This window comes from Sinocyclocheilus anshuiensis, unplaced genomic scaffold, assembly GCF_001515605.1.
Source record: "Sinocyclocheilus anshuiensis isolate Anshui unplaced genomic scaffold, SAMN03320099.WGS_v1.1 scaffold9, whole genome shotgun sequence".
NCBI classification, from domain to species: Eukaryota; Metazoa; Chordata; class Actinopteri; order Cypriniformes; family Cyprinidae; genus Sinocyclocheilus; species Sinocyclocheilus anshuiensis.
The window spans coordinates 2631285-2659127 of NW_015540887.1; the positions used below are offsets into that span (position 1 = coordinate 2631285).

Consider the following 27843-nt stretch of genomic DNA (forward strand, 5'->3'; position numbering starts at 1 on the left):
GTCTCCGCTGTTGGTTGTAATATTGGTGAAGTAAATCCACACTTGAGCAGCAACAACAGTACCATATACTCTGCCATTGTTGTGTATGTTTGTTCGCGCTTGCCTTTAAAATCGATACGTATTGCGCATGTCTACATACCTAGCACGTACTATGCACGCGCATGACATCACCGTTTTCAAAGATTCCCGTATTGGGTGTTTACACGGAAACGATAACGGTGCCGTTTTCAAAAACTTGCACTTTGAAACCCGTTTTCAAAAATATGCGTTTTCAGTCCCCAAAACACCGTTGTCGAGTAAACGAACAGTCAAAACGCATAAAAAGTTTCCCGTTTTTGGCTGAAAACGTTGTCGTGCAAACGGCTCCTGTTTAACACGGAAACGATAACGGTGCCGATTTCAAAAACTTGCACTTTGAAAGCTGTTTTCAAAAATATGCGTTTTCAGTCCCCAAAACGCCGTTGTCATGTAAACGAACAGTCAAAACGCATAAAAAGTTTCCCATTTTTGGCTGAAAACGTTGTTGTGTAAACGGCCCCTAAGATGTTAGTATGCTCAAGACAATTTTTGAATGCTGAAAGTCGGAAAGTTTAAAAAAGTTTAATTCTTTAAGTTTGTAGGCTCTACAGAATATAGAAATAGGAATTTGTTACATATAAAGAATTTGTACAAACAAATGGAACAAATTGCATTTTAAAATATATTCAAATAGAAAATGATTTTAAATTGTTTTAATATTTTAACATTACTATTTACTGTATTTTGGTCAAGTAAATGCTCCAGTGGTGAGCATAAAAGACTTCTTAAAAAAAAAAACATTTAAAAATCTGGTAACACTTTAGAATAGGGAACACATATTCACTATTACTTAAAAGGTTTCCTCAGTAATTGGCTGCTTATTAATAGTTAGTAAGGTAGTTGTTCAGTTTAGGTAAGGGGTAGGATTAAGGGATCTAAAATATGGTCATGCAGAATAAGGCATTAATATGTGCTTTATAAGTACTAATAAACAGACAATATGCTAGTAATATGCATGCTAATAAGCAGCTAGATAATAAGGAGAACTGGTTCTTAAAATAAAGTGTTACAAAAATCTTATCAACCACAAACTTTTGAATGGTAGTGTATTTTAACCCATAATGAAGAAAAAAGACTTTATTATCACCCTAACATGTTCGATAAGCATTCAGCAAGCAATCAAGGATACCGACTTACTTTCTGACCACATTATTTTATGTCTCATTTGTGTTTTTAGTACATTTTAGGAGAAACCTATGAGACTTGAGATGGCACGTCAATGAATCATAACTGAGAACTCCATTAAGTCTCCCAAACTATGACAGAGCAATGCATTTGTCCTCTAGGAATACGCTGAATAAATATGTCAGAGGAGAGAAAGCATAGTTTCTTCAAGTCGAGGCTCATTGATTTCTCTGTCTCTGCACTTGTTTCTTGAGCTGGAGCAGTGTTTTAGACAATGACTCTCTAGCGCTGAAGAGTACAGATGTTCGGAGGGTCCACAGGCTTGCTGATTTGGTGGTTAAATGAGGCACAGCTTGCTCTGTGGAGTCACGCACTTCTGCTAGTACAGCTACATAAACCTCAGTCTTATTAACACGACAACACTGTGCTAAGTAGCAGCGCTTTTTACCCTCGCTGTCTGCCAGCTGGACCCAGGATCACTTCTGTCTGATGTGTTATTTTAAAAAGAAACTCTTTGATTCACATTTTCAAAAGAGAGATAATACACCTTTTATTGGCTCTTTTTATTTCTTTCTTTTGCTCGTTCTGGAGCTGTTTTTAATTTACCTGCCATCAGGTCAATTTTTAAAAGCCTTTCAGTGGAAGAATCTATTTAGTAACCAGGTAGAACATGTTAGGTGTGTATAATTGACATAGTTTCATAGTTAATTGAGATCAAACACCTTTTAACCACAATCCCATTGTAATTTCTTCTGGCAAGGTTGTTCATATCTTGAGAGTTGACAGGGAGAAAAAACACTAAACAAGAAAAGATCAAACTCATTATGTAGCAGTGGCAGAACAGACAGACCTTTAACACTGCGTTGTGTGTCTGTTCTATCTAATGTGTTTACAGTCATGCAAAAATCTTTTAATTGCTTTCTGTGTGGAACTATTATGGTTTACTGCCTTCATATTGTGTGTGCACAAAACATTGCTTGCGATATTAGAGTTCATTTTTATTTATTTATCTGCGTTAGTTTATCTTGGGTGTATATCAGATATTTAATCATGCATACAAATTTAAAAGCTATAAATGCTATAAAATTAACAAACACTAAAAGTAATCTTAAATGTAAAAGTTAATTTTTCATACTGTATATTATCATTTTGTGATGTGTAAATTCACTTGTAGCAGTTAAAATGACTGATTTGAATTCTTAGTGTTTTAATTTGAATTATAATATTTAGACAAAATAGTAAGATTTATCAGTTATTGGCCATAACATGAAAATAATCATCGGTATCGGACAGTGTTTCTAGCACACCATCTGGTAACTCTTCCCATTTGGATATTCGCACAGCTTGGGGAACATTTGAATTTAACAGTTGCCTAATGCCCTTGACCTCTTGTATAAACGTCTCTGTGTTTGGTCTTCTCCATAGGTATGACTTCATTGAGATCCGGGATGGGAACTCAGAGAGCGCTGATCTGTTGGGGAAACACTGCAGTAACATCGCACCCCCTGCGATCATCTCCTCAGGCCCCGTTCTGCACATCAAATTCGTCTCTGACTATGCCCACCAGGGGGCAGGGTTTTCGCTGCGCTATGAAATCTATAAGACAGGTAAGCGTGTGCTACCCAGCAGGATGTAGTTTATCAAAAACAACGCAGTGTCAAAGCCTCGCCTGCTGTTTACGCATCTCTCCTGTGTGCTTTGAGCAGGAGTCTTCTGTTCAAGCGCTTGTACTAACAAAGCATTTACAGTGTGGGTAGAGTTCATGTGGGTCCACTGAGCCTGTAAGGAAAGCAGGATTTCTGTGTCTCTCTTAAATTCACACAACGTATCACAAATTCTTCCTTTCACACAGGAAACACGTACCTCACTTCTTCCTTTATCTACGCACCACTCCTTGCAGCATGGGCTTCTATGTGTCAAATCCCACCTGCCTGAGAAGTGTTGATTGGCTTTTGTCAGTCGGAGGGAAGAGTCCCCATTGGTCAGCGTGGTGTCATTGACAGCCCGCCAGTTTTATTACTTGTGGTCTTCGCTTTTGTAAACTGGAGGGAAAGGCTCTGATTGGGACATTCAGAAGCAGGAAGACAGGATTACCATTTATGACAAGTTCCAAATGGCTTTTATGGATTGGAGGGAAGAGCTGCAATTGGTTATTGGATCAAATGCAGTAGGTCACTATAATCTCCTTTGGAGTGGTTTTATAGTTGGAGGTCGTAGGAAGGTTATGCACCATTCAGAATTCAATTCAGAATGCCTTTCAAATTGCAATTGACACTTCACAAAGAGCCCCCCCCTCCTTATTTACTGTTGCTATGTCCGACAAGCCATGCCATTCTCACACTACACATCATGTTTTCACGCATTTGAAAAATACATCGCGGAGCAAAGAGAACACTGATAACACTCCACAGACAAGACAGAGTAGGTTACTTTTGGTATGAAACGAAGTCTTAGCTTTCAAATTTTGTCATTTTTTTAAGAAATTCAAACAATAAATACCATTTTGTTGCTCTTTAATGTGTCGTGACAGATCGCTGTAGCGCCTCAGTTCAAGCGGCACACATGAACCGATCGTCTTTTTATATTTACTAGTTAAAGCATGAAATAAACATGAATTAACATCAGAACGTATTTTATTTAAACCGCAGAAAGACGTCAATGCACACCATTTTTCAAGTTTAAGCCTACCGACGTTAATCTGCTCTCCTGTCTGATTTGTTTGTCGGACAGAATGGCGAATTCGGCATTATGATTGGTCAGATCGCCTGTCAATCAAGCTTTCTGCGAAGGGTCAATTGAGTTCTTTAATTTGAATTGAATTTGAATTGAGGTATCAAACAGGATGTGTAATTGCAATTTGAATGTGAATGCATGAAAGCAAAATCAAAATAATTGAAATTCATAACTAATTTTTAACTGAAAAAAAACTATGTTTATGTAGACAACCTTTACATTGTTCCTTGAGATTCATTTTAAAAGTTTTGAGAGAAAAGCTGTAAAAAGTAATAAAGTAAACCTTGAAGTTTGGATGGATGGGTGGATGAATAGATGGATGATAGATAAATGGGTAGATGGATGGGTAAATAGATGGCTAGATAGATGGATGAGTAGATAGGTTTTGTGTATGCTATGTAATTTTGAAAAGTCTATAGAAAATTGTAGTTTATATATTTCTTTATATTGAATGATTTAAGTTTATTAGACTATAAACTTCTGTTTTGATTATTCCATTTTGATATGTAATAAGCGTTTGCTGCTAGCAGTGAAATCACTTTGGGTTGTTTTGTCGCTACTGTATGTGTGAACGCTCTCTGAGCAGCCAGATTTACTCTAGCTGACCTCTGGTGCCTTCTTACACTGTACGATTTCTCTCTCATTGACAGCCTGGTCGACATGCACCGGCACAAATTCAGATCAAGGTGGCTGCTGGCGGGCAAATAAACAATGTGGAGACATCCCTTGTTCCTTTTTCAACCTTCTGAAAGCATTCTGAGAATGCCTTTTTAATTGACTCCTGATCTACCCTCCCCTGAGGCCGGCTGGGGCAGGGCAGCTGGGGTTACTAACACAACATGTGTGATGGTCTTTCCTCTTAGCTCCCCACAGTAGTGCACTGGGACAGCCATGCAGAGCAGCTGGAGGAAGGCATTGGTCGGAAATGACCAGTTAGCAGTTGCAGTTGGTGGGTTCAGGTTTACAGAGGAGTGGCAGCTTCTTCTGAGGGATCGAAACACAAAAGCAAGTCCTTAATGAGATCCACCAGATGGATGACCAGCTAAACTCACTCAGTGTGGACGCCCGACGCTGAGAGATATCAGTGAACGCTTTATCGCGAACAGAGGCCCCACACCTCCCGCTTTACGGAGGAAGTGATGACACAATCCGTTGAGTGTGATCTGATAGTGTGAGAGCTCCATAGCAACCTGGCTAACGCGGAGCAGAGGTACGAAGGGAGACAGTGATGAACGCTATAACAACGGCAGGTCGCAGGTTTTTTTAATCATAAACAAGCAATAATGATGAGACCCATTGGCGTGTGGAAGCTCTCAGTTGCCATGGCATTAACAAGATCTCATTATACTCAGAGGATGCGTGTGAAAATGTGTGGGAGTGTGTGTGTGGATGTGTGCATGTTCAAATACAAAGACAAAGAGATTTTTTTGGACTGAATTTTGATGAATTTGAAAAAGTAAGTGTGTTTGTTTATGACTCGATGATCTGGTGTTATATGAAGATTCTTTTTATCATAAATGCCTTTATTTGTCAGTAACGCACCTGCTCTGATGCACAGCACTTAAATTTTGATAACCAATTAAAAAAAAATTTACATTTATAAATATACCATTAAAAAATTAAGTAAATTTTATTTTAAAAAGAATGCATTTAATTAATCAAAAGTAACAGTAAAGATATTTATAATGTTACAGAATATTTCTTTTTCAAATAAATGTTGTTCTTTTGAGCTTTTAATTCATCAAAGATTCCTGAAAACAGATTTTATACAAAAAAAAAACACTTTTTAAAATTGTTAATAATAAGCAATGTTTCTTGAGTATCAAACCATCATATTACAATGAAGAATTCTGAAGAGTCATGTGACACTGAAGACTGGAGTAATGATGCTGAAAATTCAGTGTTGTCATCACAGAATAAGTTACATTTTAAAATATTCTTTAATAATATTTTGAAATATGACTGTTTTTACAATATTTTTGATCTAATAAATGCAGTATTTGTGTATGTAACAATAAATACCATTTTGTTGCTCTTTAATGTGTCGTGACAGATCGCTGTAGCGCCTCAGTTCAAGCGGCACACATGAACCGATCGTCTTTTTATATTTACTAGTTAAAGCATGAAATAAACATGAATTAACATCAGAACGTATTTTATTTAAACCGCAGAAAGACGTCAATGCACACCATTTTTCAAGTTTAAGCCTACCGACGTTAATCTGCTCTCCTGTCTGATTTGTTTGTCGGACAGAATGGCGAATTCGGCATTATGATTGGTCAGATCGCCTGTCAATCAAGCTTTCTGCGAAGGGTCAATTGAGTTCTTTAATTTGAATTGAATTTGAATTGAGGTATCAAACAGGATGTGTAATTGCAATTTGAATGTGAATGCATGAAAGCAAAATCAAAATAATTGAAATTCATAACTAATTTTTAACTGAAAAAAAACTATGTTTATGTAGACAACCTTTACATTGTTCCTTGAGATTCATTTTAAAAGTTTTGAGAGAAAAGCTGTAAAAAGTAATAAAGTAAACCTTGAAGTTTGGATGGATGGGTGGATGAATAGATGGATGATAGATAAATGGGTAGATGGATGGGTAAATAGATGGCTAGATAGATGGATGAGTAGATAGGTTTTGTGTATGCTATGTAATTTTGAAAAGTCTATAGAAAATTGTAGTTTATATATTTCTTTATATTGAATGATTTAAGTTTATTAGACTATAAACTTCTGTTTTGATTATTCCATTTTGATATGTAATAAGCGTTTGCTGCTAGCAGTGAAATCACTTTGGGTTGTTTTGTCGCTACTGTATGTGTGAACGCTCTCTGAGCAGCCAGATTTACTCTAGCTGACCTCTGGTGCCTTCTTACACTGTACGATTTCTCTCTCATTGACAGCCTGGTCGACATGCACCGGCACAAATTCAGATCAAGGTGGCTGCTGGCGGGCAAATAAACAATGTGGAGACATCCCTTGTTCCTTTTTCAACCTTCTGAAAGCATTCTGAGAATGCCTTTTTAATTGACTCCTGATCTACCCTCCCCTGAGGCCGGCTGGGGCAGGGCAGCTGGGGTTACTAACACAACATGTGTGATGGTCTTTCCTCTTAGCTCCCCACAGTAGTGCACTGGGACAGCCATGCAGAGCAGCTGGAGGAAGGCATTGGTCGGAAATGACCAGTTAGCAGTTGCAGTTGGTGGGTTCAGGTTTACAGAGGAGTGGCAGCTTCTTCTGAGGGATCGAAACACAAAAGCAAGTCCTTAATGAGATCCACCAGATGGATGACCAGCTAAACTCACTCAGTGTGGACGCCCGACGCTGAGAGATATCAGTGAACGCTTTATCGCGAACAGAGGCCCCACACCTCCCGCTTTACGGAGGAAGTGATGACACAATCCGTTGAGTGTGATCTGATAGTGTGAGAGCTCCATAGCAACCTGGCTAACGCGGAGCAGAGGTACGAAGGGAGACAGTGATGAACGCTATAACAACGGCAGGTCGCAGGTTTTTTTAATCATAAACAAGCAATAATGATGAGACCCATTGGCGTGTGGAAGCTCTCAGTTGCCATGGCATTAACAAGATCTCATTATACTCAGAGGATGCGTGTGAAAATGTGTGGGAGTGTGTGTGTGGATGTGTGCATGTTCAAATACAAAGACAAAGAGATTTTTTTGGACTGAATTTTGATGAATTTGAAAAAGTAAGTGTGTTTGTTTATGACTCGATGATCTGGTGTTATATGAAGATTCTTTTTATCATAAATGCCTTTATTTGTCAGTAACGCACCTGCTCTGATGCACAGCACTTAAATTTTGATAACCAATTAAAAAAAAATTTACATTTATAAATATACCATTAAAAAATTAAGTAAATTTTATTTTAAAAAGAATGCATTTAATTAATCAAAAGTAACAGTAAAGATATTTATAATGTTACAGAATATTTCTTTTTCAAATAAATGTTGTTCTTTTGAGCTTTTAATTCATCAAAGATTCCTGAAAACAGATTTTATACAAAAAAAAAACACTTTTTAAAATTGTTAATAATAAGCAATGTTTCTTGAGTATCAAACCATCATATTACAATGAAGAATTCTGAAGAGTCATGTGACACTGAAGACTGGAGTAATGATGCTGAAAATTCAGTGTTGTCATCACAGAATAAGTTACATTTTAAAATATTCTTTAATAATATTTTGAAATATGACTGTTTTTACAATATTTTTGATCTAATAAATGCAGTATTTGTGTATGTATATTATTACATACATAGGTATACTTGTATGTGTTTGTATATTCTAAATGCATATTGCTGAATTAAAGAAAGAACATTTTGAAAAGAGAGGAAAAATGATATAGAAAGGAAACAGCAGCAGCAGCAATTGAAACCATCCCAGAATCCCTGAGAGCAAGTGTTGTTTATTTATATTGGTAAGTGTACTGGACATGCCCTGGCGTGGCCAGGGCAGTTTTCTCTAGCAGCGATAGGGATCTTGGGTAAATACACAGCCTGGAGGTGTGTCCGCCTTGTGCTGCACAGCCTGCTAGTTAGAAACACTGCATCAATTCCCCACCTCCTGCTGCACACAGGAAATCAGTATCTTGTCGCTCTTGAGCCGCCCAACAGCTACCTGTGCCACCACACTTGGGGATTTCAGCCCCTGCCCTTGAGAGCAAAATGATGTGTTATTTCTTCAGCTGTCTGAAGCTTCGGCCAGCTCCTATCTTGCAGAAATAATGTGCGCAGTAGGAAGAGCTCATGGGAAAACACCCCAAACCAGACATTTGTTTTCAAATGGTCAACATCAGGCATCCTTATTATGCTGTTTAGTTGCTGCATTCAGAGTGTTAGAAAGCCCAGTGACCTTACATATCTGAACCTTATTCATAATAAGCACTTAGTTTACTCAACCATACACTTAACCACATGATTCTGTTGCCACAGTTACAATATAAAAACTCTCAGCCAATCAGATCTTCATCAGTGGAGGTCTAGAATAGCCAGTTACAGCTCACAACACAACTGCCCTACAGTCATAGTGATGCTCATCTAGTAGTGACTGCATCCATTCTACTATCAGAATTATCAAGGGCTAATGGATAGAGATACTGCCCTACAGATGTTTTGAAACTCTGGTATGTTTTGTTGTTGTTGTTGTGATGAAGAAGAGTCAGTAAGATAAAAAAAAATTTTTGACTTTTATTAAACAAGGATAAATTAAATTGTGAACTTTTTTATAATGTAACAAAAGATTTATATTTTAAATAAATAGTTAATTTTAACTTTGTATTTATCAAAGAATCCTAAAAAAAATGTTTCACTGTTTCCACAAAAATATTAAGAAGCACAACTGTTTTCAATGTTGATGAGATTAGATAAGATTTATTATGAAATGTTTTTTGAGCAGCAAATCACCATATTACATTTTTTCTGAAGGATCATGTGACAGCAAAGACTGAAGCAATGACTGCTGAAAATTCAGCTTTGTCATCACAAGAATAAATTACATTTTAATATATATTCGTAGAAAACAGTTATTTAAAAAAATATTTTATATATTTCATATTTTACATTTATTAATATTTCACATTATTACTTGTTTTATTGTATTTTTTATCAAATAAATTCAGCCTTGAGCATAAGAGATATCGTTCAAACCCCAAACCTCTGAATGGCAATATATATTTGCTTTCAAACTATCAATTGTCTATGCAGAGCTTGGAATATGATGCACAAGCCATATGGACTTTTTTTTTTTTTTTTTTTAACTAGACAGACATTGTCACTATAAATCATTGTTGTTGTGTTTTGTCCATGGAATAAAAACATTGTACAGGTTTGAAGAGACACAAGGGTGAGTAAATACTGAGCAAATTTTAATTTCTGAGCCAACTACTCCTTTAAACAAATATTAAAGTGATGACAAACTTTGCTAAAGTGCAAATGACATTCTAAAAGCCAGAAATCTCTATACACATATTAATAAATATCCAAGCGTTCCCAACATCTGCATCATTGCTCATGTATGTTGTATGGCTTAGATGAAAATCATGCCAGCACACCTCACACATATAGTACTGTAATCTCTCTTACACGCACACACACACCATTACCTCATCCATGACAAACATTCCTATTCTACCCAGCAACGCTCCTTAATAACAGCCCCCCCATTTCCCTCTGGCCACAGACAGACCCAGCCACGCACACCAATCCCGGCGCTGAGCCTCCAACGCGTGGCTTTCCCTTGCTGGAGGAGGGGTGGGGGAGAGTTCCCCATCTTTCTGCAGGCTGGCTGTTTTTACCATGCTCACAAACGTGAATTAATTAGAGAGCCAACAAAAAGGCTGATGGCGTCGGGGTCACTCATGCATACTGCAGCCCAGTACAGTAGCGGCTCAGCGGGGGTCTGGCGTACTGTCTGCCCATCTGAGGTGGCGTGAGTATGAGGGGTCAACCCGTGACTGGCAGGCTCTCATACGCACAGATATACTCACATACAGACAGCCTGTCTGAGAAACAAGCTGTAGTAAAGCATAATGTCACCACTGCAGGGTAAAGGCGTGTGACAGCACATCTGACCCAGTAATGGAGGGAACGTGCCAGTCTGGATGTTTTCACGCAAATGTGTTTATGTGGTATTAAAGTGTCAGGAAATGGGGCAAAATAAAATGCAATGATAAAAAGAAAAGAAACTTCACAAATGGAATTAATTTTCAATTAATGATACATATAAAGTTAAATAAATAACTAATTATAACTAATTATAATTATAAATAAGTATAAAAAAAACATTCTTTAAAATAATATACATATGTAATCTTTAAAATAAAAAAATATACACACATGTCTGTGATGAAAAACTGTTAGAAATTAATTTGATTCTCAGTTCCAAAAGAAGAATAAGGAAGTAAGTCTTAAAATACTAAAGAGTCATTAGACAGTTTTAAGACAGTTACAAACTCTCTTGCAAGTACACTTTGTAACATCTTGCTTAGCTAGATAGAAGCTGTTTTAGGCATAGATATCCTCATGGTAGTCACAATAAAGGCTTTAGATGATATTCCTCTTTGAAATTTAACCCCTAAATTGTTTTTAAACAATTTGGTTGTAGAGGTTTGTTTGAGCATTAGAGTGTATTTTTGGGCTGTGGACAGGGATAATACTGCTGGATCAGTCTTGGTCATTGTGTTAAGATGTGCTGGGAATTGTTTCAGAGCTATGATTTTACCCAGATAAATATATTGTATGTAATGAGTTATTTATATTGCTGATCACTGGAGATGGGAGAAACAATAAGGAAAGAGAGTGCATGTGTGTTAGAGAGAAGCAACATTCAAACATGTGACGTGTACAGGCAGGTGCTAGTGGAAATGCATGACCATTTGCCAAGGATGTGAGCCTGACACATTCATACACATACACACACGCGCGTGCGCAGGCCTTGAACAGATGTAGTGTGCCGTATTAGTGCAGGAGGGTGTAACATTAACCCTGGCCTGCTATCTTTCTGGGACCTGTCTCTCTCTCAGCTGCTGGGGTGCCAGACAGACCCTGGTTTCCTGTGTGCTGCCCACACTGAGCAAGTGCACGAGCAGAGGTGATTCTACACCCTATTTAAGAAGGCTTCAGACCCCCTTGTCTATCATACTAGCCTCCCTAAAAATATGTGATTAATGCAGCTGTCACCACCAAACTCAATGAAAGCTGGTTACCGCCTTAGAAGAAATAAAAAAGGAAATTGTGAGATGAAGTTTAAAACAAATAAAAATTTATGCATTTGGCAGTTGCTTTCATTCATAGCGACTTGCGACATTGCATTCAAGATATATATAAATATGAATTTCTATCAGTCCTTGTATTCCCTGGGAATTCCCTAGCGCCATCCATAAATGTTTGAGCTACAGAAATGCACTTAAAATAAAATAAAATAAAATCACACTGATATAAAGTCAGTGTCACAAAAAAAGCCAAAATAGTGAGAGATAAAGTTGCAATTATAAAAAAAATTAATGTTTGTTGTATTAGAGTGTCAGGGCATGGAGGAAAATTAAATACAGTGACAAAAAGAAAATTCAATTCATTTCTGATAATAATACAAATAAAATTTAAAAAACACCAATAGTTTTAAAATAAATCATATTTTTAAAATAATTCTTAAAAATAAATTATTAAATAGTAATAAATATTTAATTAAAAAATAAATAAAAACAATTTCATTTTAATATCTTGGTCATGTCTTCTAGTAAGCAGTTTGTTCTAGAAAAATAAAATTGCGTTTATGAATACTAAGAATTACCTTTATTTTTATTTAAAAAAATTTTTTGGTGAATCCATGTATGATCGCCTCAGACCCCTAAAAGTATGCAGTTACGTGATCTTTATGAGATGTTTACAGAAAAATGTAGCTGTATACAGTTATTGAGTCCAAAATGTTGCACAGATTGGACTGGACATGGTGTTACAGGTAAATTGGGGCGGAATGGAGTTCCACCCAGGGGTCGAGGTTTGGCTTGTTTACTTTGGACCAAATACACTTTTTTGCACACCACATTTGCTTTTTGGTTTATTAAAAATGCTACTGCGGCGAATATTGAACTTGCATCCTTTTGACCTCAAAAAAGGTCTCTCTAAACTGCCACATTCTAGAATCTCTGCAGACTCTTGTGCATGAGAGCATCTGTGTGAGTGAGCATGTTTGTGAGTCTCAAGGGCAGGTCTGAACCCGTCCACATGGGGTCACTGACCTGTCATTAAGGCCTCAGACATTATACTGCAGTCTACAGCTCTAGTACTTTAAATAGTGCTCTGTTAATTTTCAAATGGGATATTCGTGTAACAATATGACAGTCTTGACGGAAGAAATCAGTCCCAGTATGTGTATAGGTGATATGAGGTTGCGTGAAGCACAGTTGTCATTCCCAGTTCCCACACAGCTGCTCGGCGAGCACAGAAATAGTTAAAGCATTTGAGTTATTGAAGAGTTAAGAGTTACAGATCACTGAGCGTTTGTTCTCTGATCCGTTGATGTTTTACCCCCACAGCCCCTGTCAACAGCTCCTCAAACGATTTCTCTTACTTTTGCTCTCATGTGTGCTTTTATTTTTTAAATAATGCGAGCAGCACTTCCTGTGCCTCAAACGGAGATCCTTTGAGATTACAGGAAGAACATCATGGGATTTCATGGGCTTGACTGCATGTGTGTGTTGAGGTGAGCATGTGTTTGCCCTTCTGTGCATTAGTATGAGCAGTGTGTCTCTGAAAAGGTGGCGTTACACATGAATGTGCCGTGCATTGTGTCAAAGGCTGGTGTGTAGGACTTGTGTCACGGCTGAAGGTGAAGCATGACTGTGCATGTGTTAGCATACAGGGAACACTAACTCTGTGGTCCAAAGCTAAACACTATCCAGCATAGGCTTAAAACCAGCTTGAAACTATAAAGGTTTACTACACAGCCTTAAAGGGATAGCTAGTTTACCTAGACATGAAAATCCTGTCATTATTTACCCATTGTTCCAAAGCATTGTGATATTCTTTCTATTGTGAAACACAAAAAGAGATGTTTAGCAGAATGTTCAAGCTGCTCTTTTCCATACAATTAAATTGTTTGGTGATTTATATTGTAAAGCTAAATAAAAATGACCCAGCAGAATTCGCAAAATTTCACATCAGCAAAAAAAGTGCATTGTCAATAGGGTAGCAATGCATGAATCACAGCTCAAACAGAAGTCACTTTAAAACCAAGTAGCTTTCTGTCAGTAAGTGTGCGAATCCATGTGACTAATTTGAACTTTTTGCAAAATCTGCTTGGGAAAACCTTTCGCCCTCTCACAAAATTCATGATTACACAAATTCCTGTTGAAAATATTCTTATTTTGATTGGGGAAACAATAAATATGACACACCTTAAAGAACAAAGTTTGCATTCCTGAATAAAAATGTATCTGAAAAATACAAGAAATTGACCTAGCTTTAAACAACATATGATCACAAAACATTAATATATAGAAATTATATAAAAGTCTAAAATAAAGTGATGGTCTAAATATTCTGTGCTATGTATGGGACTCAAATCAGTGAACCTTTTTATGAATATGTTCACTACAAGAACCATCCAAATGAACCAATATAATGGAATGAATAAGACTTTTCAATACTAAAATTGAAGAGAGTGAACAAGTGTGCTTGCTTGTACAGTTCTGGCACAAGGTTAAACTGAGATGCGTGTCATACAACATCATGTCCTAAAATGACACCTTAACATACAGTACGTCTGCCTATGTCACAGAAATCCCTCCTGCATTAGACACAAACATGCAGCATGAGAATCGCTGAGCGCCATCTGACTATAGCGGTAACTGAATATTGACAGCAGCTTCAGGGATGGGAAATCATTCGAATTCAGCACTTTTGCTGATGAAGGATTTTTCCGTACAGATATAAAGCTTCACTTTGATGAATGTTCCCGTTTTCGTTTACATCAATATGTTTTTGTCAGAAAGCTAACCGAGTGTGGCTATTTCTCTGTGTGCGATAGATAAAAGAAAGCATGTGTTTCTCCAGCCCCTCTAGAACAAGCCCACTCTCTGATGTTTTGGTCAATACAAAAGCGTCATGTCTCACACATGCACATAACGGTGTGTTTCAGCTGCTGTCTTCACATATTTTCTGATTTCTCTTCCTCCAGGCTCCGACTGTTCCAGAAACTTCACCATTCCGTCAGGTGTGATCGAGTCGCCCGGCTTCCCTGACAAATACCCCCACAATCTGGAGTGCACCTTCATCATCATCGTCCCTCCTCACATGGACGTCACCCTCACCTTCCTGACTTTTGACCTGGAGAACGACCCCTTGCAGGGCTCGGAGGGCGAGTGCAAGTACGACTGGCTGGAGGTGTGGGACGGCCTCCCGCAGGGTGAGTCTAGATGTTGTAATCCTGAAGAATTCAGTTTGGATTTACAGTCGAGGTTCGGATTAGACCACGGTATTCCAAAGTCCAGACCACCCGTGACTTTAAGAGGATTGCGTTTCCCATTTCCCTCTGACCTCATTGTCTGCTTTGAGATCAGTATGTTGCATGTCTGCCGTACGTAATTTGGTCACTTAATGATTTCTAATCCACATGCCGTTCACTATCGCACTATGGACCATCTGGTTGGTTTATCCACCAGTCTATACAGCTGTTGGCTCTTGCCCTGTGACACGCACCACCCGTCCTTTGGCCGCTGCGCTTGCAGCTCCGCCGGTATGACGCTCAGGCGTGTTGCTGTCGTGCTGTTACTGCGGCTGCCGCTGGAGCTATTTTAGTAGCGAGCATTGGCAGATGAAAGCGGAGCCCAGGGCCTTGCTTTGCCTTATCTGCGCCAGGCGGGGCCAAAAAGCCACGGAACCCATATTCTTCTGCACGTAGGGGTGGAGGAGACGGAGGACGGGGGGTAACAGCAGCCATGGTAACCTTTATCAGGAAAGTGAAAATGGGGCATGAATAACACTGCAATAGGATTTACTCCTTGTCTGGAACAGAGCGCTGTGGAATACACTCTTTTTCCCCCAGCTGTCTTATTAATGCTTCAGCCCCGAGACCCCCATACTGCCCCCACCCTTGCCTTTCTGCCTCTGGGTTGGGCTTCATATTGTAGCGCTGCACACGCTCATGTAATCAGACACAATAACTGTAGACACTAAAACGTAACAGTATATTTAAGGTGGTCTAATAAATCTAACCAACTTGACCAAGAACGTCAGGTTCAACAGCTAGTAGTACAGTTCTCATTATATAATATAATAAAAAAGCCCATACTCGTTATTGTAATGTGTTTGCATGTTATGGTTGTATGTTTTATACTGTCCAATCCATATTCATTACTGTTATGAAAATATAGTGGAAAATATGTTTAACTGTGCAAATGCATCTTTATTTGCTTTATGAAAAAAATATATATACTACTTAATATTATATTATTTTCATTAGATTTAATTTTTTTTTTCAATTTCACTGACATTTTACACCATATTTTTATTTTTCGTAAATAAAATCAGTGGAAAACGTCTTCATTTTCCATATGAAGAAAAAATATAATTCAATTTATTTTTATAGCGTGTGCTACTTAATATTATAATATTTTCAATATTATTTTTAATATTGAAAAATACCTATTTTTACATTTCACTTTATGAAATATGATAATACAGTGGAAAATTGGCTTAACTGTGCAATTTATGTTCTATATATGTATAATATATCAATATAATTTGTAATACTTAATATTATAATTTTGTCAATATGCAATATACATTTTCCTTGCTGAGAAAAAGGAAGCCTGCTTTTACATTTGCCGGATTTTATTTACATTTTCTTTTTGAAATGTGATTTTTGAAGGGGGTTTGTAAGCAACTTTCGATAAGCAAGATTCACACACACACATATAGCGTCCTGATCAAAGTAGTATACAATAGTCACCTGATTTGATCATCAACACCATCAAAGGCGAGAGAGAGAGTTATTTCAAGCTCCCGTTCGAGAGCACTTGCGGTATTAAAGCCCTTTCCTCTCCAAAAGAGAAGAAAATCAATGTACTTGATTGATATGAGGCTATTTCACCCATCCGGGACTCTGTGTGTGTGTGTGTGTGTGTGTGTGTGTGTGTGTGTGTGTGTGTGTGTGTGCGTCAGGATGGAGGATGGATTCATTACTGTGAGACAGCAGCCTCTCTACAGCATTACAACCTGACCAAACTAAATCATATACATTTGTTGACAGATAAACGTCCCAGAATTCAGAGAGGTGGTGTTGTATAGGTTTTAGGCACATAAACAGAATAACCAGCCTTATCTTATGAGTGGCCAGCTGCAGCAAATGAGACCCGTTCACATCCCAGCACTGAGAAACCATTTCCTACATTTGTGTTTTGCAGTGGGACCTCTGATTGGGCGGCACTGTGGTACCAAAATCCCCTCTGAAATACAGTCATCCACTGGTATCCTCTCTCTGTCCTTTCATACGGATATGGCCGTGGCCAAAGATGGATTCTCTGCTCGCTACAACATGACTTTCAAGGAGGTCAATGACAGTAAGTCATGTTTTTTTCTTTGAGCTTCGAAACTGAACTGTTGGTCCATCTACCAATACAAAAATGTAGTTGGAACTAAATGGAACCTACTTAAGAGGGTGTTTTTTTTATCTTTTTAACAAGTTTTTTTACATAAACTGAACAAACCCGTTCAATATGATTCAATAAAATTAATCAGACTACAAAGTTAGTAGCAACACTGCTGTTTATTTGCGTGTCTGTCTTTTATCTCTGCTTTAATATAAGAAAAATTCTGTGTTCCTCAGATTTCCACTGCAGTAATGCTCTTGGCATGGAGTCAAACAAGATCAGCGATGACCAGATCTCTGCGTCATCCTCCTTCTATGATGGCCGATGGTCCCCAAGACAGGCTCGACTTAACTTTGAAGATAACGCTTGGACGCCCAATGAGGACAGCAACAAAGAATACATCCAGGTGAGGTTTCCTCTCTCTCACTTGCGTGTCTACAAGTTCCCATTCTTCTCAACTTGCTTACAATGCATTGTGGAATCTCAAAAGTCTTGTGAACAGACATATGGATTTGAGATTTCTGGTTCTGGCAGGAAGTCGGCCGGGTTAGGTGCTACACCAGGCCTTCAAAATGAGCCTCATTACTTTTGGTGTTACTTTAAGTGGTGTGTCGTATTTGTGTCAGGATGCTGCTGAGTTGTGGGCTTCTGGTAGAGCTCACAGCTGTTGTGTTGTGTTAACACCTGACATCACTCCCTCGCTCTCAGGGTCCACGGCCCAGGCATCCATCTTGACAAACCGCTGTCATAAATGCCAACATGCCCGAGGACCATACTTCACCCAGACGCTTTGGCTCTGTTGTGTGTGTGTTCAGAATAAGCGAGGTTGTTCTGTTTTAGGTGTGTACATGCAGCTGAGATCTGTGTATCATTGATATCCGTTGATTTATCCAGGGTTTCAGGGTAACTTAACTGATGAAGTTACCTTAAATGAATGCTGTGGGCACAATACGAGTTAAGATCTGTTGTTGAAAGCATCTGTGGCATAATATTGTTTACAATGGAAAATAATTTAGACTTTTACTATATTTTATTTTAATTTACTTTTCTATTTTGTTTTATTTGTGTGTGTGTGTGTGTGTGAATGCAATATACCTTTAACATGTCTGTATGTTCAGCTCATAGCATGAGATTGTGTGTGTGTGTGTGTGTGTGTGTGTGTGTGTGTGTGTGTGCGTCAGGATGGAGGATGGATTCATTACTGTGAGACAGCAGCCTCTCTACAGCATTACAACCTGACCAAACTAAATCATATACATTTGTTGACAGATAAACGTCCCAGAATTCAGAGAGGTGGTGTTGTATAGGTTTTAGGCACATAAACAGAATAACCAGCCTTATCTTATGAGTGGCCAGCTGCAGCAAATGAGACCCGTTCACATCCCAGCACTGAGAAACCATTTCCTACATTTGTGTTTTGCAGTGGGACCTCTGATTGGGCGGCACTGTGGTACCAAAATCCCCTCTGAAATACAGTCATCCACTGGTATCCTCTCTCTGTCCTTTCATACGGATATGGCCGTGGCCAAAGATGGATTCTCTGCTCGCTACAACATGACTTTCAAGGAGGTCAATGACAGTAAGTCATGTTTTTTTCTTTGAGCTTCGAAACTGAACTGTTGGTCCATCTACCAATACAAAAATGTAGTTGGAACTAAATGGAACCTACTTAAGAGGGTGTTTTTTTTATCTTTTTAACAAGTTTTTTTACATAAACTGAACAAACCCGTTCAATATGATTCAATAAAATTAATCAGACTACAAAGTTAGTAGCAACACTGCTGTTTATTTGCGTGTCTGTCTTTTATCTCTGCTTTAATATAAGAAAAATTCTGTGTTCCTCAGATTTCCACTGCAGTAATGCTCTTGGCATGGAGTCAAACAAGATCAGCGATGACCAGATCTCTGCATCATCCTCCTTCTATGATGGCCGATGGTCCCCAAGACAGGCTCGACTTAACTTTGAAGATAACGCTTGGACGCCCAATGAGGACAGCAACAAAGAATACATCCAGGTGAGGTTTCCTCTCTCTCACTTGCGTGTCTACAAGTTCCCATTCTTCTCAACTTGCTTACAATGCATTGTGGAATCTCAAAAGTCTTGTGAACAGACATATGGATTTGAGATTTCTGGTTCTGGCAGGAAGTCGGCCGGGTTAGGTGCTACACCAGGCCTTCAAAATGAGCCTCATTACTTTTGGTGTTACTTTAAGTGGTGTGTCGTATTTGTGTCAGGATGCTGCTGAGTTGTGGGCTTCTGGTAGAGCTCACAGCTGTTGTGTTGTGTTAACACCTGACATCACTCCCTCGCTCTCAGGGTCCACGGCCCAGGCATCCATCTTGACAAACCGCTGTCATAAATGCCAACATGCCCGAGGACCATACTTCACCCAGACGCCTCGGCTCTGTTGTGTGTGTGTTCAGAAGGTTGTTCTGTTTTAGGTGTGTACATGCAGCTGAGATCTGTGTATCATTGATATCCGTTGATTTATCCAGGGTTTCAGGGTAACTTAACTGATGAAGTTACCTTAAATGAATGCTGTGGGCACAATACGAGTTAAGATCTGTTGTTGAAAGCATCTGTGGCATAATATTGTTTACAATGGAAAATAATTTAGACTTTTACTATATTTTATTTTAATTTACTTTTCTATTTTGTTTTATTTGTGTGTGTGTGTGTGTGTGAATGCAATATACCTTTAACATGTCTGTATGTTCAGCTCATAGCATGAGATGTGTAGGGCTGGTGTAGGGCAATAGCACATACAGTTTGTACAGTATAAAAACCATTACGCCTATGGAATGTCCCCACAATTCACAAAAACAAAAATGTGTGTGTGTGCGTGTGTGTGTGTGTTTATTTTATTTTATTTCTCCAGTATGGCACTTGCAAATTAGGGCTAACTGTTAAAAACATACTGTTTCAAAATAATGTCCAAAAAAGGGCCGTACTGTATTATGAAGGAATCTAATTTCAGTGAATTTTAGGTTATTTTTATTTATTTATTCATTTATTTATTTTTTGTTTTGTTTTTTATTTTATTTATTTAAGCAAAAATAATGGTAAATACAGTAGGGCACTTACTAATTGGTGCCATTATATTCTTTTATTTTATTTTCAGATCACCTTTGCAAAATATTTTTTTTCTGCTCAGTATTATGACCATGTAAATCTTTTTTTTTTTTTACTGAGAAAAGAGACAAAATTATCTTCTGTGGTAATCAACATTATTCCACAGATGCTGATGATAGCGTTTAACTTGTATTGAACCCATAACATCTCTTTAACATCTCATCAGATCTTCTCTTATGCTCTTTTCTCATTGTTTCTCTCCCTCTCTCTTTATTACTATTCATCAGGGACTCGCCTCTCAGACGTGGTAGGCTACATCTCTCTCTCTCTCTCTCTCTCTCTCTCTCTCTCTCTCTCCCTGGTGTCTGGGCGCATGCAGGGGTTGATGATGCACAGCCCGCTCTGATGGTAACAGCCACTTGATTGATGAGGGTCCTTTCCTTGGAATAAATAGTTAGCAGCAGTCCTGGGTTCTATTGATTTTTTTGTCTAGGTGTGTTTCTCTGTGGCCCTAAGCAGCTTTACAGAAGGTTCTAGGTGTGTGTGTGTGTGTGCGCACGCTCATATCTGTGTGTGAAAGCCACACCTGTCTCTCTGACAGATAACAAACACTGCAGTTTTCCTGCTCATGTTCGGATGACATCCCGCTGAGCAGAGAGAGCCGAGGATCATGGGTAACAGCTCTCCTTAGGACGGGAGCTGAATGCCTGATTAAGGAGCTCACTGCGGTAGAGGCGGAGGGGCAGAGAGGCGGCTCTCACACCGCAATCATCATCATCATCATCGTTGCGGGGGGGGTCCGGAGCGCGAGGGAGGGTGATAATCTGTGTGGAGAGAGGGAGAGTTGAATGAAGGTGGTTAGTATCGATCAGAGCTAAGGTGATTGATCTTAAGGCTCTGATAACACCTTCGCTGCCGCCCGTGATCTGCAGGGAGGGGATGCCTCATATTCCCACAGCTCTATCCATCTTTCAGCTCTTCCCTCTATCTCATTCCTCTCACATCCCTCTCTCATCTCTCCTTCTGCTTCTTTACTTATCTCACTCTCTCATCATCCTGATTTTAGTGGGATTGCTAAGGAAACTAGAATACAATATTAAAGTAAATTAAAGTAATATAACTGGAAAATCAAACACTAAAATAATAAATGTTCATGGCTCCAAAACAAACTGAAATTAAGTAAAAAATAGTAACAAATTAATTTTAGTTTGGTTTTCAATTTTACACAATATGTTGTAACACTAGACAGCCCTGAGAAATGTAATATTTACAATTATTTTTAATTGATAAAATTTTTTTTATTTAGTTTTAGTTTAATTCAATGTAATAAAATATATCCTTAAACAATATCAAAAATATATGCAAAAATATATAAACTTAAATTAAAAACTAAATTATCTGAAATTATTAATAAAAAAAAAATCTAGGCTGATATTTACGACTAGGGCTTTGTTCAAATCTGTTATCCAAAGCAATAAACATTTTAGTGCATGACATTTGTCAAATTTGCGAATTTGTCTGTCCACACTAGCAATGAAACTGTGATGTGACATTATGACAACCAATCTGAAGATATTTGAAAGTTAATATACTTTAATGTGGACCATAATTTTGGGTAGATGGGGCTACCCAGTACAACCCACAGAAACAGAAAACCAAGCAGTCGACAAAATGCCCTGTCATAATTAATTACAACAAAAACCCTTATAACAGCACAGATTTAATTTAATTTTTCCATTTGTTTTTTCCTTAGGTGGACCTGCACTTCCTGAAGGTCCTGACAGGCATCGCCACCCAGGGTGCAGTCTCTAAAGAGACACACAAGTCCTACTTCGTCACCACTTTCAAGCTGGAGGTCAGCACTAATGGAGAAGACTGGATGATCTACCGCTACGGCAAGAACCACAAGGTACGATCACGTGGGAACGGCACCTGTGAGAGATAAAGCACTCAGTTGTTCTGTTTTCCTGTGCTGGTTATAGAGATGAAGTAATGTGCATGTGAGACTCAGAGAACCAGAAAAGAACTGAAAAGGTGATAGTATAGTTTCTACCCAGTTTCTGTGATGGGTTAGTTAAATTGCTGGTTCTATTAGCTTAACTAATAAGAAAGACCAATCTAAGATCTTAATGCCAATCTAAGATGCTCCTTTTAGATGTCCAGGCTGATGGGAGAAACTAGACAGGACTCCGTTATTAGAAACCGAGTGAACATGCTCGAGTGGAAAGAAAATGGAAGAGAACGGAGAGAGTTGAAAAAAGTGGAAAGGCCTATGTAAAACTAATCATCTCTAATCTTCATTTATTAACAAATCCTCTGGAAATCCTGTATGGAGTTGATTGCTAGACAGGGGAACATGTGAAAGCTCTGATGTTAGCGTAATGATTTTGGAAGAAGCTGTAAAAAACTTCAGCCGCCACTGAGAATAACCTGCCGGATACGACCCCGGCCACCACCAAATGGCGTTTGGGTCTTTAGCCCCGGACCTCCTGCTGGAATAGCCTCTGGCTTTAATCTTCCAGAAAATCTCAGAGCTCTCTCTCCCTTAATGTGCTCGCTGTTTTTGCGGCTTTGGTTTCAGTTCAGCTAAGCTTTGTTAAGAAGTCTGGCTATGTCGGAATGGGTGATTCGCGCCTTATGGGAGGCGTGACTGGTCAGTGTCCATTTAGAAATGGTACTATTTAGTAATGTTCTGTTTATTCAAATGCCTGGAAGGAATATATTTCAATGTCGGCAGCTATCTAGCAAGATTCCTCAGTCCTGCAGACGAAAAGCATTCAGTCATGACTTTTTTTAATATCGCCTATATAGATTAACAGGAAATAGGGAAAAAAATGTAAATTTGCAATACTGTAAACAGTTTTGTATGTGAGCGTCATGTAAATGGATTTCGAGTCAGGCAGGTTATTATTTTTCAGGGCTGTGTGGTGATGGTTTGGGTTGATAGCACCACATCGGGCTCTCATCGGTCTCGAATAATGATGGTGGAGGTGTGTGTGTCCCTGGTCCAGAGGACACTGACAGATTGTGTGTGTGTGTACGGACAAACAGCAAGAGCTGCTGAGGAAGATCACTGTAGGCTGGTGGCTGATTGTAAGTGTGTGTGGTGTAAGTGTGATATCAGCAGAGCTGGGCTTAATTTCTTCTCAAACTGCCTCAGCTGCTGTGGCGGGTTTTCAGTTCACTACTAGATTACCTGCAGCACACTCATTCAGTCACTGCTAAATCAGATCTGATAAGATCTCACACAGACACACACAGTTGTGCTCCAAAACCTTCTTGTGTGCTGCGTATATAGGAAGCTACAGTATAAAGCAGCATCCTAACTGAAATGTAACCTTATAAGTTACATTACCTGATAGCTGATTTGGAACACTCTACACAGCAAAACTCCTTTAACGATTCAAACAGATATAATCATATTAATGTGCTTACCACTAATATACTAATGAGGATAACATATGCCATTTTAATTGGCTTGAACAATTTTTGAGACCTTTATTGTTCAGTATTTGAGACTTATCAGAATTCAGTATACAAGTTCAGCATAAAATTACTTAAAGGGTTAGTTCACCCAAAAATGAAAATTCTGTCATTAATTACTCACCTTCATGTCGTTCCAAACTTGTAAGACCTTCATTCATCTTCGGAACACAAATTAAGATATTTTTGATGAAATCTGAGAGCTTTCTGACCCTGCATAGACAGCAACGCAACTGACATGTTCAAGGTCCAGAAAGGTAGTAAGGACATTGTTAAAATAGTCATCAGTGTTTCAACCGTAAATTTTGAACGTTGTAGTTGCGATGAACGAAGGTGTTACAGGTTTGGAACGACATGAGGGTGAGTAATTAATGACAGAATTTTCATTTTTGGATGAACTATCACTTTAAATACATTTATAATACATTAATATTCATATAAAACCCTCATTAAAATATATTTAAAAATTTTAATATTGTAATAATATATCACTAATTTTCCTTTTTGTACTGCTTTTTTTATCAAATAAATGTAGCCTTGTTAAGCATAAGAAACTTCTGGGCAAGGATGCAGAGTGTTGCCGTAGAATTTGACCAAAAAAGGCAGCATATTTATGCCAGTTCATACCTACTGAAACAGTACCTACTTAAAATAGTGTTTAGCACTTTTGGAACAGAACTACAGATCCCCTTCTCTTTTACTGGAAACCCAGCACACAGAAACACATGCATATATACAGCCAATCCCACGACTGTGTCGTTTCCACACACTCCCTCCCGAGACTGTATCTGATAAAGCCATCAAAGTAATGACAGAACAATTTATGCTATTTTCACAAACATACTGTTTCAAATTGCAAGGAGGTCAAAAGGCCTCAATTCCATTTCCACTGGTGGGAAAAATAAGTGAGTCCCTACTGTAAGGTCCCACACCTGCTCTTAAGGTCATCGTGACCGTTTAAAGCAGCCTTGTCATTGACAGAGATCATTATGAACGTCTGGTAAATTCCTTGCTTGTTTAACAATACCATCAAGGGGGGGTTATATAGAGAGAGAGCATATGGTATGTGTGTTAACGTGTAAAATCCTAAGGCGAAGCAACAGAGAGCGCTGTCATGGGAGATGACATCAGCTCGGACTTCAAAACAGCAGCCTGACAGATCCGTCCATCTCTGTGCATTCCTCCGCTTCACATGGAGCGCGTGGATAATGGAAGACCGCTGCCAGATCCCGGGAGGACTCCTCTGTTCTTTGGGAGTGTACTGCTGAGGGTTTAACCTTTAGTGATGTCATAGACTAGAGAATAGATGCTCTTTGAGTCGAGTTGTCTGCATAAAGCACAGCCAGAGTGTGTGATGGTGGAATGTGTGAAAACCGTTTCACACATACTCAAACAAAAATACACAGTTACCTGTCTTTAGTGGGGTCGTGCAAATATGGTTTTCATTCACTGTGACAAATGGTGGTTTTAGAGGAAACATTTACACCTCTGAGGGTCATAAAACATATCGTCTGTTCTTCCAATTACAGTGTGTACCGATTCCAAGTTGACTTAAAGCGGCAATGTGTCATTTTTTTGTTGCTAGTTTCACCAAAATAGAAGCAGAATTGCAAAAAACGATGCATGTTTGAGAAACTTGTCTGGAAGTATTCCCACATCTGCTGGTTTCCTTGAAAAGACAGTAGGATTTTTCAATTGGCTTTTGGCTTATTGCAAACAAGAAGCTTTATAGGTTTAGTTTACCAAGATAATGCAATCACCTGAAGTAAAAAGCAAATGTTAGGGTATAAGCAATACCACAGTTGCACAACTTCCTCACCAACACTAAGCTTCTGACAATCTTTCAGTTTTTATTTAAAATCTACAAGTTGGGAAGTTTAAGTTAGAATAGTCTGCAAGAGCACAAGTATAAACACAATGAGGCTGTGAATATGGACTAGTGAGTATACTAGTGCTAGTGTACTAGTGACTTTTCCTATTCGTTGCAATGATTTTCCCAAGACAAGTCAAAGGTAATGTATGTTATGTCTTTGTATAAAACATGAAAAACCTTTGAGCTTGTCTCAACTATGAGCATGTCACCCTTGTTTCAGCCCAAAAACCCATAAAAATGAACAATGATGATGGAACCTGAAGTGCAAAAATAAATTTTTGGCAGATTTTTTTGGACTCATTCCTGCAGCACTTGATTGATCAAACAAAAAGGAATCCTTCTACAAGTTGCTTACTTATTTGAAATTTCCAGAATTTTTTTCAGAAACACAGTGGGAAGGTAAAGCAAGAGGGAGGGCTTCCACATTCCAATCCCTCCAACTCAATCTCACATGCAGACTGGGATTTAAGAGGAACGCAGGAACCAAATCAACATTTTTCATTGTTTTGTTTTCTCCTCCGAACAGGATCTAGTCTGTCAGCCATTGTAATCCAAAAGATGAGCTTCCACACTAAATAAGCTTTATAGAGGGAGTTTTGTGTTTTATATTTACAACATGTAGAATTGCACTCTTGAAGTTTTTGATTTAAATTTTGTCAGAAAGTATTTAGTAGTATTTAAAATTCACGACACATCACAAGCCCTACTAAACAATAAACACCTGCTTTCTGTCATATGGCAATCAGTGAATGGCAGCAACACACCAAATTTGGCCACAGTGTTCAGGTATACCCCTCATTGCTGTGCCACCAGCAGACTATCAGTCAAAACCATCCTTGACAGCAGAGCACACAGCCAAGGGCCGCCAGGGGCCCAAAGCCAACACACAGCCTCCAAACTGACGAAGGAAAAACTGACACATCAAGTTATACTTCATCTAAAGCTCTTCTGAACTTTCTAATTCCTCTATAATTATTCTACATGCAGTTTTTATGACCTCATATTAATCGAGAGGCTACATGGAATATTTGTACTTATAAAATAATTTGTCACAGAACTATTTCTGTTTGTCTCTCTCCATGTTTCTCCTCCTCTGAGGCTGAGCCTGCACTGGCCTGCAGCCAACTGGAGCCCGACTGCTCTGTCAACATCTTTATCTGGGCCGTGGAGGTGTGGGAGAGAGCAGGAGAAGGGCAGAGAGAGTAATGACTCGAGCAGAGCTGTAAACGCTGACCACATTTCCCAGCGGCCCCATCAGTCTGAGGGGAAAAAAACGCATGGCAGCGAGCCAATGCAAAGCAGCGAGAGATGGTGGGAACGAATGACAAAAAGACAGACAGGCAGAAAGATGGACAGAGCAGGGAACGCGGCACCTCTTTCATCTCCCATGACCCTGTTGTGGCCATGTGGCTTTCCGTAACCCAGCCCAAGCAGTCAGGCATTGTGGGAGAGAGTGTCCACTCTTTTGTGACCACAAATTCTCTCTTCTCTCTCTTTATTATATTAACAGTGACAACATCTCACAGGAGGCATGTGTGTGTGTGTGTCCTCACACTTTAACCTCATAGGGAGTTCTCTTTGGGGGATTTTTATTATTTAAGTAGACCGCCCTAGTGCCAGACATTTAAATAATTCAGACTCATTTTTTGGGGACTCCTCACCAGGAGGAACCTGCCCTGCTGGCCATCACTGAGGACCCATTTCATCTCATGAATATTCCCTCACACATACACATTTTCCTGTGCTGATGAATTTCCAAGGAATTCGTTCAATATAACTACTCCTGGACTGTCGGACGTGATTTTTCAATAATTCATATAACAGTTAATCTACATCCACCCTCATTGATCTGTCTGTGTGTGTGTGTGTGTGTGTGTGTGTGTGTGTGTGTCTAGACAGACCAGCAGCACTGTAGCCATTTGTGCTGTCAACAAATTCCTGTTTTTCCACAGGTATCTGGCATTGATTGGATCTTTTTGCATATGTATAAACAAAAACACACATGAGGTCTTGCATGACTTGAATCTAAACACTCCTTAACGTCTTTATCAACCTTTTTTATTGTTTGGTGTCAAACCTGGTGCTCAATAAGAAGAATCATGGCCTGTAGTTCCATGTGAGCTGTAAGAGTCTTCCTCATAGTCTTGCAGCCTGTTTTATTTAGTAATGAGTTGTATACAAAGCTAAATGCTCTTAAAGTTTGGCTGAATATCTGTGCAGCTCATTGAATTTTACAAATGAACATGATTAGTTGTGCGATATATAGTAATAGTGCAGGGCAGACCAGTTTTTACTGTAAATGTTTGAATATAAACACAGTCGGTTATCCCAAAGTGAATATAAACAATCAGGACAGAAATAAAACA

The 27843-nt window shown here is 38.7% G+C and overlaps 1 protein-coding gene across 1 annotated transcript in view; it reads left to right on the top strand.

Annotated features, from left to right (window-relative positions):
* The window catches only part of LOC107688766 (neuropilin-2-like), a 73786-nt gene that overhangs the window by 22061 nt on the left and 23882 nt on the right, over positions 1-27843 (top strand). The window contains exons 3-7 of the mRNA XM_016486528.1: positions 2629-2810; positions 14636-14863; positions 16863-17018; positions 17285-17454; positions 21875-22030. Of these exons, the coding sequence (XP_016342014.1) occupies positions 2629-2810; positions 14636-14863; positions 16863-17018; positions 17285-17454; positions 21875-22030 (892 nt within the window). The remainder of the gene's footprint in view (positions 1-2628; positions 2811-14635; positions 14864-16862; positions 17019-17284; positions 17455-21874; positions 22031-27843) is intronic.